The sequence below is a fragment of the Aythya fuligula genome, chromosome 18 (genome assembly GCF_009819795.1).
Source record: "Aythya fuligula isolate bAytFul2 chromosome 18, bAytFul2.pri, whole genome shotgun sequence".
Lineage (NCBI taxonomy): Eukaryota > Metazoa > Chordata > Aves > Anseriformes > Anatidae > Aythya > Aythya fuligula.
Window position 1 is genome coordinate 5,690,001 of NC_045576.1, and position 18,417 is coordinate 5,708,417.

Here is an 18,417-nt window from a genome sequence, read left to right on the forward strand (position 1 = left end):
GTTTCACAAATGTATGTAAAATGTGAAATAAGTGGGGTATTTAAACATTGCTGAATTTACTGATTGCTCTTGTAGCAACATAGTGCATTTTGTATTGAAAATTACATGCCTCATGAGACAGTAAGCTTTGTAAGTTTGTAAAGTACATTACTGCTGCATTTCTATGCTTACATTTGGAAGCTAAATATGCAGGAGCTCAACAGTAATATGCTTTGTGCTGGAAACTAATGATGCGTAGTAAAACATCAGAAAAAGGTGATAATAGAGCCAGGAGAGACATAGTAGAGAGACTGCTATAAACCATGTAAACCTCTGAAACTCTTTCCTGCGTGGCTGCAGTTGTGGTTCAGAAGGAGGCAGTATGCTGCAGCTGGTGCCCTCAGTTAGATTTCTCTGCATTGCTGTAGAGAAAAACGAACCTTAACCTTTGAGCCTGGAGTATTGGCTTTGAAATTTCATTCCTAAGTGGCAGCTGCTCCTGTTTTGCAACGTACACCTCATTGTACTAGGAATGCATGTTTAAAGGACTTTTGTGAGACAGTTCAGGACAAAATATAAAGCTTACTGATGTAGACATCCAAGTGGTAAAATCAACATTAATGTGAATATTGGTGGGATTAAAACCATTCCCTTGCTGTGACTGTCACACAGTCAAAATGACATGAAGCATGCAAAGTTAATACTGGCTAGCAGACCTCCTTAATGAAAGGAATATACTAATATGTGTATATTTGATAAGATACAGCTACTTCTTAAAAGCTTTGAAATTTTTCTTATCTGTTTAATTAATGATTGAGAACACAGACATGCAGCTTTATTTTTAAATGCTATTTTTAACTTTACAAGTGTGTTTAAGAGCATAAACTTGCTTAAGTTACTAAATTAGCATGAAAGGTGAGTCACTACATATTCACTTCTGTTTGTTAGAAAGAAACGGTGTTAGCATCCCCTTGCTTCTAGCAGCTTTGTTATTTTTAGATAAGCAGGAACTTAAAAGCACACAACTTTCAATAGTTAACACAGTAATGTTGTTTGGAATGTAGATCTATACAGATAATAGCTATATTTGTCAAGTAGATCGGAAGAAATAATTATAAAAGCCTCTTAAATAGCCATATTTCTTTGTGAGCATCAGCATCAAATATGTATTGCACATATATGATGGTGAGAGAAGAGGAATTTTTGCATATTTTATATGAAAAAGGTAAAATACAAGGGATTATCTTCACATATGTTCATCACAGAGAATTTGTGCAATTCTGAGCAATTCTTATTAAACCCATAATTATACTACAATAATTATTTTAAAGCTTACAGTTCACAATTAACTTTCACTGAAATGAAAATCTGCTGACATACTCCTGTAAATGATTAAACATAATGACCTGTGTTTAAGAACATAGTGTCTTTTTTCTTTTGTTCTTTATTTTCAAGTGAAATCTTTTGATTTTTTTTTACCACTATTTACTTTACTTGGGTCAAGTTGTTCAGCAGAGGCAAATAAATGCTTCTATATGCTAGAATCGTTTTCTATATGCTAGTCATCCATTAATTCTTAAGCTAACCCATTTGACTCATTATGGTGATTCTATTAAAACTGGCAGTAGAAATAAAATTATTAAAAAATGGCTGGTGCAATTGTCCTCATTGTTTAGATAAAATTACCCAGAAACATTGCTAGGAAATCTGCTTTGTCTTTTTAGTCATTTATATCAAAATGTAGTATATGGAAGCACTGAGAAACTGGCAGAATGCCTGCTCTGTGTAATGCCTTTGTTATAATGCATTGTGACAGCACAGGTTCTACATTTTAAATGTTTAAATTTCTTTTTGGTATAATTTATTTAGTATTTCCCTTTCAACACGTAAGTCAAAATTCAAATGTTTCCTGCTGCTCAGGAGAACATTCTAGTTTTGTCCCTGAATCTGGCCTTTCAGCAGGTAAAACAGAGTTTTTGCAGTTCATACTGGGAAACGTCACTTGGAAGAAAAGCATTTTTTTGTTGTTTATAACGCCTTTACTGAAATTATAAAAGGCAGATTTAAAGTTTTACTGTCATAATACCTTTTTACTGAGTACATAATACCTTTTCCTGAGTACTATTTGATCAGACGAAACACTGCTGTGTGGCTGTGACACGGCTCGTGAGGTGACGGGTCGCCCACCAGTATAGGACAGAAGCCCAGTGTCACCAGTTGTAACTCGCTTTGTGGCTGCCTCTTGTTACCTCAGCATCCTTAAATTCTAGAATCATTATGGCTCGAAAAGACTTCCAGGATCATCTCTTCCAACCACCCCTACCACCAATGTCACCCACTGACCCGTGTCCCCAGGCACCACGTCCAACCTTGAACTCCCCCAGGGACAGTGAAGCCACCGCCTCCTTGGGCAACCCATCCCAATGTCTGACTGCTCTTTCTGAGCAGAAATGTCTCCTCATTTCCAACCTGAACCTCCCCCGGTGCAGCTTGAGGCCATTCCCTCTGGTCCTGTCACAGTTACCTGTGAGAGGAACCTGACCCCAGCTCCCCACAGCTTCCTTCAGGTAGCCGTATGCTGTGAGTGGATAGGAGCGTAATTAAGCGCATGCTTTAACATTTTAAACATGATTTTAACACTTTAAAAGGGAATTTAACGTTTCAGCAGGGATTTTAACCCTCGGAACCGTTTACGCCCCGTTATTCCCCGATTTGTTACTCCCCAACGAACCTGGCGCTGAGGGACGGACGCGGCCCCGCCCCGCGCCCCTTCACGGGCGGCCGCTCGTCATCAGCGCGCGCGGGGCCCCGCTCCGGTCACGTGCCCCGCGTTTCCCTGAGGCGCCGAGCGGGCCGCGGGTGAGGGTCGGGGGTGCTCAGCCGGCTCCGTGCCCCCGGCCCGCTCCGCTCTGACTGGAAATTGCCGCCCGGGCGGCCCCTTCCTGCACGGAGCGGCTCGGGGGGACGGGGAGGGAACGGGTGGAGTCCCCGTTAGGGCCGGGCCGCCGCGGTTCCCGTCAGCGCGGCCGCTTGGGGCTGGTTTCACCCTCACACCGAGGGGGTTGCAGGCGGTCACCCGAGCTCGCGTAACGGCCTCTCCTCCGCTTCTAGGCTCGCCATGTCGCTGCCAACCAAGAGATGCGGAAGGCCCCCGGTGTTGTCGTTTTTGGAAAAGAAAAAGAGAAAACAGAGCCTGGATAGGAGGAGGGGGAAGACGAGGATCTATGTGGGAAGCCACATCGACCGCTGGCTGACGCTCAAGGAGAAGCTGGACTTCAGGAACGATGCTGAAGTGGCGGGGTTTTTGTTGGACTTGTGAGTAGGCTGTCTCAGTTCTCCTCTGTTTACCAGTCCCAAGTAAATAACGCCTGGCATTAATTTAACACCAGCTGTATGTTTTCTTTATAGGTATGACAGTTACGACCCGTTGTTAAAAGCTCCGATCTGTTCCCTCCCAGGCGGTGTGAGGAGAAAGTGTTTGAGAGACGAAAAAGTGTTGTCAAGCAGCACTTCCTTGATAGCAGCTGATGGAACGTTAGTATTATGCTCTCTGTGTGTGAATGGGGTAGATTAAATCTCTTTCTTGATAGCATTTAGAAGATGGCAACTGCTTTTAAAGAAAGGGGGTGGGTCATATGCAAGAGAAAACTATACAGCTAATTTTATCAAATTGTATAATTTGGAGACCCTTTGTAGAAGCTTTTCTGTGTAGTTTGTTGTTTACATTGTTAAATATCTAGTAGTTTAGACAAAATAGAACTAAAACTTCCTCTTAAAAAAAAAAAAAAAAAACACATTCTAATTATAAATGTGGGTTGTATTTGCAGGTATGACAATGATGACCAGCTGTCTAAAGAGTCTGCTTGTTCTGAACCTGGAGATTTAAGAATCATCACTGTGAAAGACGAGAGAGAGATGCCACATGATTGCTTGTCAACGGAGATGGATGACACGTTAGTGATACTATGGGGTTCTATTTGCATGGTTTACATTTGAAAATATTTTGTATGGATTTTAAGTTTCACTTTTAATTTTGCTTATTAGAAACTCATGTCATTCATGCTCTAATTCCTTACCTAAAAGCATCTCAGTAGTTAACGGTTGGTCCAGTCTTTATGAGGCAAGAATTAATGAGAGATTTTGGAAAAGTTTTCTCTTGGAGTACACACAGTAAACTTGCTTGTTCAGTGACTGCCTTCCTTAATCGTATATAATTTGTGAGTGGAACAAGAAAATAGCTGCTCTATGTATATTAGTCACTTTAGTAAATAATGAACCTTCATGGTGATACAGTCTACAGGCACGTGTGATTGTAGTGTGTGCTTTAACTTTTCTAAAAAGAAAAATGTTTCATTGTTTACTGTTTGAGTAATAATACATAAAAAGTGACATGTTAACCTGTTTAAAAATAGTGCTGTGCTCAACGAGGCAACCACACCGTCAGTCGACTGCTGATTTCTTTTACTGCAGTGCCATCAGTCACTAAGGCATTCACAGTTGAGATCAGAGGAGCCTCAAATAGGTATGCTTGTCCATTACTCTTTAGGTTTCAATTATCCACAAGTATTACTGAATAACTGTAATTTCATCCATGTTTTAGTTATCAGACCTTTAAAAATGTATCTTTTAATGTGTGCAGGGGGACACTGAGAACCTAGGACATTACATTGGCATTGCATGATGTGTCCAAACCCTTCGCTAATATGAAGTATGTAATGCATGTAGCATGTTTGTCTGAATCTTGTTTTCCACTGTTCTGTTTTTTTGCAACTTTCCTAATTCTTCTTACTTTTGATTTTAGTAGGTGAACATGTTGGGGTTCTGAAAGCAATTCAGTGGCTCAGAAGAATTCTTGGAAGCTAGGTCAGGAGAACACAAATATCAGTGCTGATGAAGCTGAAAATTTCAAGTGCATTCTTCAAAATAACATTTTTCTCTGGCACTATAGCTTTAGTTTGGAGTGCAGCCAACAGTAATTGAATTCCTGGGATGGATTTTATTCAGGTGAGACAGAAAGCTTGTTCTTACTTGATTGCTTATTTCTGCCCTCTGAGCTGTGAGAAATAATATGAAAAATTGTTTGGTGTGAGAAAAACTTTCTTTTCATCTGAAAGGTAAGGTATGGGATGCTTCATTACAGACTCATAGTGTGTGCGTGCTAAGATATTAAGTCACACTGATTATGTGAAATGCTGGACAAATGATCAGGCATGTATGCAGTGGTTGTACAAAGCCAAGGCAGCTGTTTGAGAACAAAGATTCAAAGAGAAGTAGTACTTTATAGGGCAGATACCTTAGTGCATACCGTGTTGTTCTGTGGAACATTCACCCACAAGAAGTAGTTGTATAGCCTGTCTGTGAGGATAAGAATTCTGTGTTTCATTCTCTGAACACCACATCCTCAGTAATACTTTTGTTTTTCATTCACAGTATACTGATGAGGTAGAGTGATAAGGTTACTGGAGGATTCTTATTAGCTGTGGGAAATTCATACAGTGGTCAAGTGATTTGCCTGAAGTCATGTTGGTAGCTGAGCTTGGGTCTTAAAAGTAAGACTAAACTCAATATTAACTCAGTGTTTGTAGATGGATGTGCAAGATTCTTAGTTGTTTTAGAAAATACTGGTTTACCTTCTGAAAGGAACAGTAGCTCTGTTGATGGATTTAAAAAAAAAATCCAAGAAACCTACACTTCCTGTTGAAGGGTGGAGATGAAGTCAGGTAGCTCCTGCTTTCCAGGCATTTGGGTGTCATGTTTTTCTGTTGCTGTTACTGTTTTGAGGATGGTGGAGTATGTCTTTTCATTTTGTACAGCCCAGAAAGAGCTAGGAAAAGAACAATTTGAAGTACAGTTTCTGCAACAAGTTCTTGTTGAAGATCCTTTTTTAACAAATTGTGCATTAATGATCATAATCATAAAGTGGCTGTTGTATTTTAGGCCTTTCATCTAGTCTACTAGGTTAGCTAAACACTAACTGTTGAGGAACTGGAAATAGCAAGTACAATGAGGAAGAACACTTAAATTCACCTGTTTCTTCAGTGGCTTTAATATTTGGTTTGTCTTGTTTTTGGAGTCTTACCCACTGGTGTTAACTTTCAGAGGTTGCTCTTGCTGGAGAGAAGTTGTTGGAGAAACAGTGAGGGAGTCAAGTAGTGGGGACTCGGGGATTTCAAGATTCTTGCCAGGTAAACTGGCATTGTATTTTGAGTTCTGGCTATTGTGAAGAGTTGGAATGTTGAAATAACACAGGAAGAAAAGAACACACGGAAATTGCTTTAAAGCATTATTGGCAGGGCGTAGCCAAAGGGAAGTATTACGGAACCATGTCCAGTTAGGTTCCTGAATACATTCAGTTCTTCTATAATGCTTCTTCTGTTACTTACTTTCACCCTACATTTTAAAATTCAGAATACTAACCTAGATCTAACCTATCTAGATTCAAATTGTTTTTCTGGTTTTAATGTAAAAAGTGCAGAACTGTCGAAGCACATAATTGACTATTTTTTGTTTGCTTTTTTTCTTTCTTTAATATTTGTAATTTAATGTAAAGATTGAAGGTTGATTTAAAGTAGTTGAGTAGGGAGTTTCCTTTGTTTTAAAGGAACTGTAGGTGATTTGGGATTATATTTAAATCTCTGGCACTCAAATATTTCAGTAGTAAAACTCCTTTGGCTGGACTTCTGTTACTGAGATGTTGTCTTGATAGAGCTGGCTTTCCTGGAATTTGATTATTCAATGTATCTTTTACCTTGATTCATTAAGAAATAAACCAAGAACAATATATACAAAGAATGCAGATAGAAAATACCCAAAAGTGCCACAGCAGTTGGATGAGGAAGACTGAAACCTGTACAGTGTGTTGGTGTCAGTCATTAGTAAATGCTTAGTTGGGAAGCCCCTTCTTTGAAGTAGACTTCATCTCCAGTTCCTGTCTTCCCTGAAATGGTAGTGGCAGCTCCTTTTATAACGATTTTTGCCATGTAGCTTTTCTCACAAGCGAGGGAGTCTGTATTGCAAAAGTTCTCTTAAGTAATCTGTTGTCTGAAAAGCTGTATGGCTGCTGTCCAGACAAGGTAATTGTAAATTGTAATTACCTAGCTTGAAAACAAAATAAACAATCATGAAGAAATGTCCAGCAGAATGTTAATACTGAAGGCTTGCCATGACAACAGTATGAACAGCTCAGTGATGGAAAATAGAGTGGAGTTTCTTAGCAAGCAGGAAAGTAAACCTTTAAATTACATTTTAAAATAAATTAACAAAATAATCTGCTTAAGCAGGAGAGCTTCCTGTGTTCTACCAACAAATTGAATTTGAATCCCTTTTTTTTTCCAAAATTGTTCTGACTAGTCTACGTTTAGATCCTCTGAATATGACTGAAGTATGACACAACAATTCTTGATTGAACGAAAAGACTCTACGTGTATTGGTTTTGGTCTTCAGTATTCATAGTTTGTTTTTAATTACATCAAAAAAACAGCAAACAAACAAATAAGACAAACCACAGTCAGTGATTATTTCTCTAATGTAACTTGAAAGTGAATGTAGAACAGTGCTTTTCCTTACAGAACATTGAGTGATTAGTCTAAGACACGGTGCACTTAATTAAGTAGTTGACTATTGTAATGCTAAATGTTGATCTGTATTTTACTCTAATCAAGTCATGTGTATAAATCATATAATCAGACCAGCATCTTTTATTTTATATACTGCAAGTACAAAAGCACAAATGGATTGTTCATAATTTTCCATCATTTCAAAGTTAGACAAAAGTATTAGGGGAATGTATTAGTCATATTTCTTGAAATAATGCAAGCATACTTTGTATTTAGGTACTTGAATGTCACATAATAATTATAATCATTGTGTTACTTTTCAGGGTAACCAGTAAGAAGAAAATCAAGCACTTGAATGACAATACCAGGGCAGTTTTCGGTCCTTTTTGATTTTGCTGTGAGGGTATTGTGAACTATAAAGAATCACTGTAAATTCTAATATGAAATCCCATGTTACTTGTTGAACAGCAAATTAAACTTAAATAACTAAAGTTTTATTGTGTTACTTTAACACTAATAAAGCGTGTGGAGTGTATTTATTTCACTGTGAGAGTCTGTACATGGTTTTCTGAAATGGCAACAAGAAAAAAAACGGTAATAATAATAGGTACATCTCGAGCTTATTCAGAAATTTATTTATTTTCTGTAGTTTGTATTAATGAAAACATTCCTCACATTTTATTTAAAGCTCAAAGGGTTAAAGTAGAAACAACTTTCTAGTAGCAGTGGCAGCATCAAGCATCTTTACTTCTTGATGTATTTCTTTGAATGCTGTTTGCTAGGGAGCAAATTTTAAATATCCCACATAATGGAAGGCATTCTTAGAGGCTATTTATGCACTTAATATTGACAGTTAAAGTAATGGACTACAAAGTGTGTTGTGTTATTTCCCTTTAAAATATGAGTAATCAAGATCAGATATCATGTTGTTTATTTATATATATTTCATTACTGAATAATTTGATCTCTTGCTTTGGCTTTTGACACTGTGAAAGCTGATACGTAATGGTATTTATTATGCCTGTGATACGGTGCATCTTAATTATTTTCTCTGAAAAAGATAAATTAAATATGGAGTACTTTTAGTAATTGAAGCTCAATAGAGTAGAGTTTGCAGTTCTGATTTGGTTTTGTAGTTACTAGATATGAATAATCTTGGAAAGTTTTTAAAAGAGAAATTACTGTGATTGTATTCAACATATGTTTGTCAAAAGGCCAGAAACTCCCAATCTTCAGATTTTTTTCTTTAAACCACACATTTTCATAAGTATTTAGGTCCCAGTCTTACTCTATTCAAGCCAATTGGGATTTCCCATTGACTTGCAGCAGAACAGCCTTTCTCTATGGAGTAATTCCCCCAAGTAGGTCTTTCTATTCAATATTCTGTATTTTTAATGAGCTACTTCACCTGCAGTAAGAAACTTCTGCTCTTAAATATTCTTTTGTTGCATTTGAATTATAAAAGTTGTGTTAGCTTATTACTATAAGCTACGTTGTCAAATGTTGGACAGGTAGTTTCAACAAATGATCTCTGGTTTATGTATAAAAAGAGCTTTCTTAACGATGAAAATGCTGTTTCCCATGCCTTTGTGTTCTCCTTGCTCTGTGCCGTTCAATGTTTTGACTACCAAGCTGTCACTTGTATGACTCAGTTTGGCCTGTGGAAAATAGCATGACGGGTGATACTAGTTGTCAGTTAACGTGACTTTCAGCACTTGCAGATTTTGTATTTTGTGTGTCAGTGAAAAGGGAAGAGAACTCAGCCTTCAGTAGAATCAGTTGTGTTTGCCTCCAAAGTCGACAAGATCAACAGAATAATGTGCTACTGCAAGAGCTAATTGCAGTAAGGAGCTCTGTCCTTCTGTGGCATTTGAGCACCATTTGTCAGCCTTTTAGGCTAGTTCTTGTGCCTTTATAAATGAACAGTCCTAGTACTATTTAATGCCATTCTTGTGGAAGTTAACTAATGCTGCAAATGCATTATGTTTTCAGGTGTATTCACTATTTAAAATCTTGTAGAATGGTTATTCTGATAGATGGTTCTTGAATCTGGTATGATTCAGCTACTACTACTGTGTTCTCCCCAAAAACATTACCGTAAACTAGCAATTCAGGCTGAAGAAGAGTCAAGAGAAAAATAGACTTAAAATTTCCTTTTGTAATTTTTTAATATGCATGATATATTTGGGGCTGTTATATCAACATGTTTAAATATCTGACTTTTCTAGAACAGAATATTATCATTTGTATTGTCCAGTAAATTTTGCAGAATAATTGAATTGTAATGATTCTGACACAGATTTGTGCATCTGCTGAGAACAGGATGAGCAGTAGCTATCTTTTTGTCAACCATAAAACAGCACAGTCAGTTTTTCTGCATCTGTGGGTCTGTGGCAATTGCTGAACTAGAATGTGCTTAAATGTAGAAACTAAATCTATAAATACTGCTTACACTGTTGTTCCAATTATGGGTTAAGGATATACATGTAGAATTACTCTAAGCAAAATAGTTGGGGTTTTTAGCAATATCGAGTATAGATTTCTAAACCAAGTACTGTGAAAATAAGGAAGTTTGTTATATGGGTTTAGAGTGAAAGGCAAACAAAGGCTGTAAAACACAAGGGGGTTTTGTTCTTTGTTTATAACGTGGCTTTGCTGTTCCATTTGTTTTCCTTAGGGCTGTGGCTCTATTAAATGTTTAAAATGTGATCAAGTACAGAAGCTGAGGAAATCTAGGAAACTTACATCCAGATATGGACAGGATTATGTTGGAATGTAAATTTCAGCCATTAGCCAAAAAACTTAACTGACAATACACCAATTTTCAGAATGCTAACCTCAAATCCCATTATTTTACCTTGACAAAGCAAACTTTTTTAATTTGCAGAATTAAACTTCTTAATTGTTTTAAATTGCAACAGTGATTATTGTGCTTTTAGCTGAATAACAGTATCAAACAAAATCTTCACGTGTGTATGTTTTTTTCAGGAAAGGTGATCTGTTCTATATTATGACTTATGTTGTAGTTAATTACTACAAAATTTTGAGACAAGCTTATTTGAAACAGCTCTTGTAGCTCTTCAAAATGTAAAATAAGCAGCTTTGTAGGTAGCTGCAGACACGAGAGAGAAGTAGAGCTGAGGTGATAGACTGTGGTGTAGGTTGCTGTAGAAAATAATTGCATTTCAATACCCTTTTTTATTACCATTTAGAGTGGCTGTTTAATTCCGCACCTCTTTTTTTAGAGAACAAGTCTTATGAGGAGTAGCTGAGGGAGCTGGGGTTGCTTAGCTTGGAGAAAAGAAGGCTTGGGGGAGACCTTACTGTGCTCTACAGTGACCTTGAAGGAGCTTGTAGCAAGGTGGGCATCAGGCTCTTCTCCCAGGCACCAAGGGATCAGATGAGGGGAAATGGCCTCAAGTTGTGCAGGGGAGGTTTAGCTTGGATATGAGGAGAAATTTTGTTACTGGAAGGGTTGTGCTGCATGGGACCAGGCTGCCCAGGGCAGTGGTTGGGTCACCATCCCTGGAGGTCTTTAAGAAACGTGCAGATGTAGAACTTCGTAGCATGGTTTAGTGGTGGAATTAAGGGCTAGGTTACAGGTTGGGCTAGATGATCTTGGAGGTGTTTTCCAACCTGAAGGATTCTATGATCCTTTTCTTATTCTGAATGCCTGTTTATAAACTTGATTGCACAGCCCCATGTTCAGGATGAAGAAGAACCTTCCACCATATTATTTAAGAATATAACAGGGATGGAGGAATCTGGTATTCTGAGTGCTTCAGGCTCAGTAGATAATTTTATGCAAGTTGTTTCTCTCTCTCTCTAAGCCTTTATTTTTCCTGTGGTAAAATAGGTGTAAATTCCAAGTGTAACTTTTATAATACACAAGATTACTTCTCTTTAAGAAAGATTTAATAGTAAGAAATGCTATCCCAAGTGTGATACTTCAATTTTTTAAGTCTCAAGTCCTGTACCTGTTACCAGTGGCATGTTTTCTGTGTTTCTAAATCAACCCAGAAGAGTTTCAGCAGTGTGCTATGTTAAGCACGTTCTCATGAGTCACTGCTGAAAATACTGGTCAGTGGATGGTAGGAGGGGAGAGGCATCAAAGGAGGAATTACGAAGGTAGGAGTAGTGGAGTTTCAGTTTAAGATGTGTAAATGAAAGGTGGGTTAGAAAGGAATGGTGTACCTGAACGTTTTTTTGTGGTTTGAGAGGTTACCTGGCTCGGGACAAGCCTGTTTCCTCTCTTTTCTGTTGTCTCAGCAGAAGCAATTACTGTTTCATCCCTTTATAATTCTAGCAAGGTTCCTCACCACTCTTGGAGTCAAGTGTATGGGTAGTAAGGTGTGTGTTTTTGTGAAGCCAAGGGTTTGACAGATAAATGGGATACTTCTGAGATAGAAGATAGACAGAGAAGTCTTAGATCTTTGCCACCTCATTTAGGTCATAAAGCAATACTTCTTTCTGTAGTTCTTTGTGTATATAAGTGTAAAATCGATGTCTTTAAGATAAGTCTACCACTTAGTGATGTTTATAATCTTGCTTTACATGCAGGTGTTTGTGCATACATATGCATCTACAAACACATTCCCACTCCGATTTTATGTCATGAATGAATGTGGGTTGAAAGGGACCTCATGATGAAAGATCATCTCATCCAAGCTTCTGCTCAGTGCGGGGCTAACTTCAAGTTTGGATCAGGCTACTCAGGGCCTTGGCTAACTGTTCTGAAAGTTCTGAAAATCACCAAATAGTGTTTGTAGCATTTTGAAACGTTGTTTAATAAATTGTAGGATCCAGAATGGAAGACTCATACTGTTTACTGCTTTCCATTTCCTGTGTATTCTTTCATTTGTTGTTGTAGTGGTCAAAGCATTGACTTGCATTTTTTTAAGGTATGTGACCTGACAATATGGGGATGTTTAATATTTATTTGGACACGTAAATTATACAATTACAGGTAACTTCTTATTTTAGTAGCTTCATCTGTGCTAAATAAACATGCATGCACATAAAGCACAATGTGCCAAAAAGACCGTATTTTCCCGGTCTGTAGGAGGATATGCTCTGAAGTGAGATGACCGCACATACTGCGTGTGGCCACATACTACAGAAGTCCTCTTTCTTAATTATTACCATTATGTTTGGTGTTTGTAATCAGGTCATACTTATGTTAGTGAGAAAGCTTTGGTGAATGTTCTCTGAGTATGCAGTACAGGCATAGAAAAATCAGGGTATCCAGTATGGAGATTGGATGCTACTTAAAAAGTTATGCTTGATTTTAAGTTACATTTCTTTGCCTTTTAACGTGTTCAGTGAAACTTTGCATATGCATCTTTTGGGAGAAGGTTTTTTGGACATATTAAAGCTAATGATTATAGAAGACATTGTTTTTCAAGATAGGATATTGTACCTTTTTGAAATTAGTGTTTTCCTGTTCTTTCTCTCCATCCTCAGAGGTAAAGCATCCTAAGATATCTGTGAAATTTTCCAGTAGGAAGAACCTTGGCAACTTAAGTGATAAGATCGGGGCCTGGAACTAAACCAGAATGTTCTGGTTCTGTAGTAGTTGATGGCTGCAGTTTTCTTAAAATGCCTTTTGACAGGTCCAGCTTAACGTGTATCAGTATCAGGCCTTACCTTTTCTATGTCGATTTGATATTTATGCCTACTTTCCTCTTGAGGCTCTACAGAATGAAATAGACAATAGGCTCCCTGTTTGTATCATAAATCAACCATTAATCCATATGCATCTGAGTAACCAGGATCACCTACTGTCTGTATCCCCCTAAGTCATTTGTGTTGTTCCAGGGCAAAATAGAGGAGGAAGTTTAAAGGCAAGAGCAAAAGTTGAATGATGTTTAAACCACTGAAAGGTTCCAGTGCTTTTCAGTAATTTTTTCCTGCTGCTGCTTGGATGGTCAGCCTCGTTGCAAACTTTAGAAGACGTTCTGGTAGAAGAATTTTATCTGTAAAGTTTGTTTAAGCAATCATTTCAAAATAGTTTTTTGAATTGGCCTATTTTTCAAATGAAGACTTTCTGTGACATTAGGGCAGTAGGTGGTACCTTCAGTGGCAAAACAAAACAAACAAAACCTTCTGTGGTAGGATTTTATTATGGTTTAAAAACTCACTGGTATTAGATAACCTCAGGCTGGCTTGAGATTAATACAGTGGTGTTTGTGCTGTGCTTCAGATACTGATCTGAGATGACTTGAACTTATTCTGTGCAAAGCAGCTCTGATGCTTTTTGTGTTATTTTACAACCACAAATTAGATAAGCCTATTTGTGGATAACTACAACATATTTAGTATATCCTAGTAACTTGACTTCTCTTTTCTCACAGTTGAGAACCCTTCTTGTCTTTTAACATCCTGGCACTTGGATTTGATATATTACTGTGGTCTCACAACCATCAGCTTTGACAAGGGTAGGTTTGAGCACAAATACCTCAGCAGAATGCACTTTGAAGTTTGATGTACATTAAGACAGCTGCAGACATAGCATCTTGTGTGCTTTCATGTGCATCTAGAAAACATAATTGTTCTCTAATTCATGTAGATGTTGCCTACCTATATCTAAATTAGTCCTAAAAGGGCATTTTTTGTTGAAGTCTAGCTATAAGATCAGGGGTTGTTTGATTTTATTTCAAGATTGTTCAGTTTACAGCAAATATACATGTGAGAATAAGGTACTTGATTTTTCTCCTTTTCTCTTTAGATAGCTTGCAAGAGTCGTAGTCTCTAGCCAGAAAATTATCCTTAAGCAAAGGCTGAAAATGCTGCAGCGAGCGTACATAGCGTTCTTGTAAGCTTTTCATACTGAGAGCGTATCCTTATTACAAGGCTGTCTATTCAGGGTAACTGGAATACAGCTACTGAATGGAGAGGCTGACGTGCGTTTGTAACAGGAGGCCAAGGCTCGCGTTTCAGCAGCACTGCTGACGCAGCTGCTCCGCTCCCCTCCTTTTCCTGGGCATTTATTCTGGGCTCACCATGGCCTCTCCCACTGGCAGCACAATTTCTGAGTCCATGGGGTGAACCGAACAGGGGAACTCATCTGGCTACAAAAAATCACCTTCAAAATGGTGTTGTAATTTTTCTTCATTCCTGTCAGTTTCTTAATCTGGTTTGTCACTTAGTCATACAAACATTTGCTGGCACAATGGGAGGTGCTGTAAGGATGGGAACTAGTGGCAAGAACAGGAAATGACACTACCATTGAACTGTTGGCTAAATATTTATCTTTGACATGAAATACCTTTTAATCTTGTAGTCATTCATGAAAGTGTTGAGGATAAAGCTGATCCAGTTACTTAAGCTACTCTGGAATTTTAGAAAAATAGTACTTACTTTCAATGACAAATTGAAAACTTGAACATTAGAAGCAGGATATGAAGATTCTAATTTAAAACTACTTCCAAAGCTTCCAAAAATGCTGCTTTTAAGAACATTCTTTTCTACATTTCCCTGCTTTGCCTCATCCTGTCTTTAAAAGGGAGGGGGGAAAAAAGGGGTTTGGGGATACTTTGTGGACATTTCAAGGTTTCAAATTAACTTGTTCAAAACTGATTACTCTTTGATATTGTTGGCAAGATAAGATGATTTTACTATATAGATCTCTTTTATTGTGTAAAATAGCAAAGGTGACTCCAAAATGCAATGTTGTGCCAATGCATTTAATGGTATAGTGAAACCACGAGTTCTCAAAGAGGGCAAGTTCTCTATTTAAAATTCTCTCCTGGGAATTGAAAAGGCCAAGAATGATGATTAGATAGGAGTGTGTTTCTGTTCGGATGTCTTGTGATTTGTTCTCCTCTCCTGCTTACCTCCATTCCAATCTTGTTGTATTCAGTTACGGTTTCTGTTCCTGTTGAGTCCTGCTTTCCAAACGTTTAACTATTAGTTGTTTTTGCCAACTTCAGACCGCCTGTTGGCTTACAAAGGAGTTAAAATTGACTGATGAATAATAGTACGCTGTATGTTTCTGTGATCGTTGTACATGTTTTTCTTCCCCTCTCATGTTCTTATTAAAAACCTGGCTCAATAATTGCCATAGCTCCTGTATTGAAAAAAATAGCTTTTTGGTCTCTTCTTACAAAAGAAGAAAATGAATGGAGTGATTTTGAACGACATTTACATTTTTAAGCTTGCATAAAGATGGAAAGAATCGCAGGTGTCCAATCTTCAGAGTAAGTTGAAAACATGCATGGAAAATGGTATCTGGATATAATTCAAAACTTACTGCTGGTAATTTTAGGGTATGCTCTTATCTGTATTTTCCTTTTTTTGTTTAATCAAAATGGAGAAATGAACAAATGAGAGCATGCAAATCTTATGACATTACAGAAACACACTTTGATTGTACATGGGCTATTAAAAAGGACAAGAGCCCTAAAAGGCATCTGAGATAATAGGTTAAGGACTGCAGTACTTAAGGGTATTGTCATACTGGCACAAAACAAATTCATACTGCCACCTTCAAAGCATGTCCAACCTGAGACCAGCCTCTTGGGATTAGTGTGAAATTAAAAAATAATAATAAAAAAATTATATTGATCATAATTTCTATTAAAAGCTAGAGGAAGTAAAACACACACAACAAAACATAAAAAACCCACTCACCTCATGTTCAATCTGACAAGTCTGTGAATTTGCAACTAAAATCATCACTGGGAATCACTGTAGGAGTATGTCAAAAAGTAATTTAATTGTTATTTATCTCAGGCAAGATTGCATAATTGTGCTTACATCAGTAATTATTTGATTCCTGCTAATGCCTATTTACTAAATGTGTTTGGGTGTTCATGTTTTTTTTATTATTATTTTTTTTTTGAGGGAGGACCTTTATTGAGCAAAATAAAGGTAATTTCATCCAAAAATGGTATTAGTGGTGTAATGAGGAAAAATAGTAATTTGAGACTCATTAGAATAAAGTTAGAAATTCAGTTTAATCCCCGAAGCCTGGCAACACACTAACTGAATCATTGAGTTGCTGGCATCATATTCATTGAACTTTTAAAGTCACCTACCAGCACTGACCAACCGCAAGGAAGTGAAAGCAGTAAGCAGTGTAGGATTTGGGTAGCAGATATTTTTAGGGGCATGTTCTAAAAGTAATAATCTCATAGGGAGGCATGTTTTGCAAAAATATTTTGAATTAGATAAGTTGATAGTGATGTGTAAAAGCTGATTGATTTAAATTTTGAGTTTGTACCCTTGGGAGAGAAGGAAATACTGTGTATACTTCAGCTGCTCCCTTCTAGTATGACTGCTCTATTTCTAATCTGTTTTCGGTTTAGTTTGTATCTTAGGATCCTGTTAGAAAATTACTAGATTTCTTCCACCATATTTAGGTTCTATGGTTGCTATATTACTGTCTTCAGTAGTAAACTGCAAAAGCTTTGTACTCAGCAAGTTTCAGGTTGCTTCTACCAGTCAGAAGCTGTTAATGCATAAAGCCCCATAGCTCATGCTATATATGCTGTTTGCTATGGAGTTGATGCATGTTACAGTTTTTCCATCCACTGCTGTAGTCTAGCCTCAGACAAGTTTTAAACATATATTTTAAATATTGTTTATTATTCCGTATATATTAAATGCATGTAAGTGCTTCTGTTTACATGAGTGTTCAATAGCTTCTGTTGAGAAACCATTTTTCTCCTGCTGCTTCTTTTTTGGAGCAATGTGTTTATTTTTCTTAGATGCATCTTTGCATCTGACAGAGTTATTAAGTAGCAAGTAAATGAAGGAACTGTAAAAATAAGGGAATTGCTTCACATTTTCCTTCTGTTCAGTTTTGTCCAAACAGGCAATTCCTTTTGGCAATGGGTCTGCTTTGCAGAATGCTGTATAATAAATGTCACAAGAACACTGGTAAGAAACTTCAGATCTGAGTCACGAGGAGGATTGTTTATTTGCTGCTTTGAATAGTCTGTTGCATGGATCCTTTTCGAAGAATGAAATGCAAATAGACCAATATCACCTGATATTAACCACAGACTAATTCAACTAGCAAAATAAACAAATTGGGGTAGAGTAGTTGAGCTTTAGATATTTTCTTGAATGCTCAGAGATGAGAGATTTATTCCTCTGCCTGTTGAAAGACTGTCAGTAATGGGTGGCTTTCCGATCACAGACTCTGGTTAGCTGTTCTCTAACGCACTGTAATGGTCTGACTGCTGAGACTTCATTTTTTTGCTCTCAGTCTTGATATTTCAGTGACTGTATGTTGGGATTCTGAGTATCTGCAGGAGGGAAAAAAAGGATTTTGGTACTGATGTTTTGATAACCATTAAAAACAAACAACAACAACAAAATCTAAGACCAGTCTATGCTGTCTTTTACATGTTACTTTCCATGTTAAGGTGTCTGTGAATCTTGAAAAGATCCCTGCATGTTAGAAATGTTTGCAGTTTGTCCCCTCTGTGATATTTTTGGAGGCTGATTGAACACCTGATGACTTGTGCAGGACTCAAATATAATCACATCATAAAGTACACACATCATAAAGTTATGTGATGTGGAAGTGCTGGAAGGAGACTGAAGAAGAGTTCAGTTAAAAGTTGAAATTCTTCTATGGTGGTGAATAGATTTCATGGATTGTAATGCTGCTGTTCCTCTAAAACAGAAGTGCCAGCCTTTCTGAGTTTTCATGGCAAGTTATATAATTTTATTCAAATACCTATAGTGGCATATGCATAGCAAATAATCTGAACAATTGGAGCTCTCAAAGAAATAAAAATCAGCAAACACCCTTTCCACAGCGATATTCCAGGACTGATGTATTCTGATAGCAAAAACGGAGAAGTCATTTCAGTCTGAGGTATGTTTTAACAGGTACTGTGAACTGTTGACTTGGAGTTTTACAGCTCCT

At 37.5% G+C, this 18,417-nt stretch overlaps 1 protein-coding gene across 1 annotated transcript in view; it reads left to right on the forward strand.

Moving 5' to 3' along the window:
- Nucleotides 1-2,806: 2,806 nt before the first annotated feature.
- Nucleotides 2,807-18,417, forward strand: part of FOXK2 (forkhead box K2) — a 66,925-nt gene continuing 51,314 nt past the window's right edge. Inside the window, exons 1-4 of the mRNA XM_032199562.1 lie at nucleotides 2,807-2,838; nucleotides 3,091-3,294; nucleotides 3,388-3,513; nucleotides 3,807-3,932. Coding sequence (XP_032055453.1) covers nucleotides 3,098-3,294; nucleotides 3,388-3,513; nucleotides 3,807-3,932 — 449 coding nt within the window. The 5' untranslated portion in view covers nucleotides 2,807-2,838; nucleotides 3,091-3,097. The remainder of the gene's footprint in view (nucleotides 2,839-3,090; nucleotides 3,295-3,387; nucleotides 3,514-3,806; nucleotides 3,933-18,417) is intronic.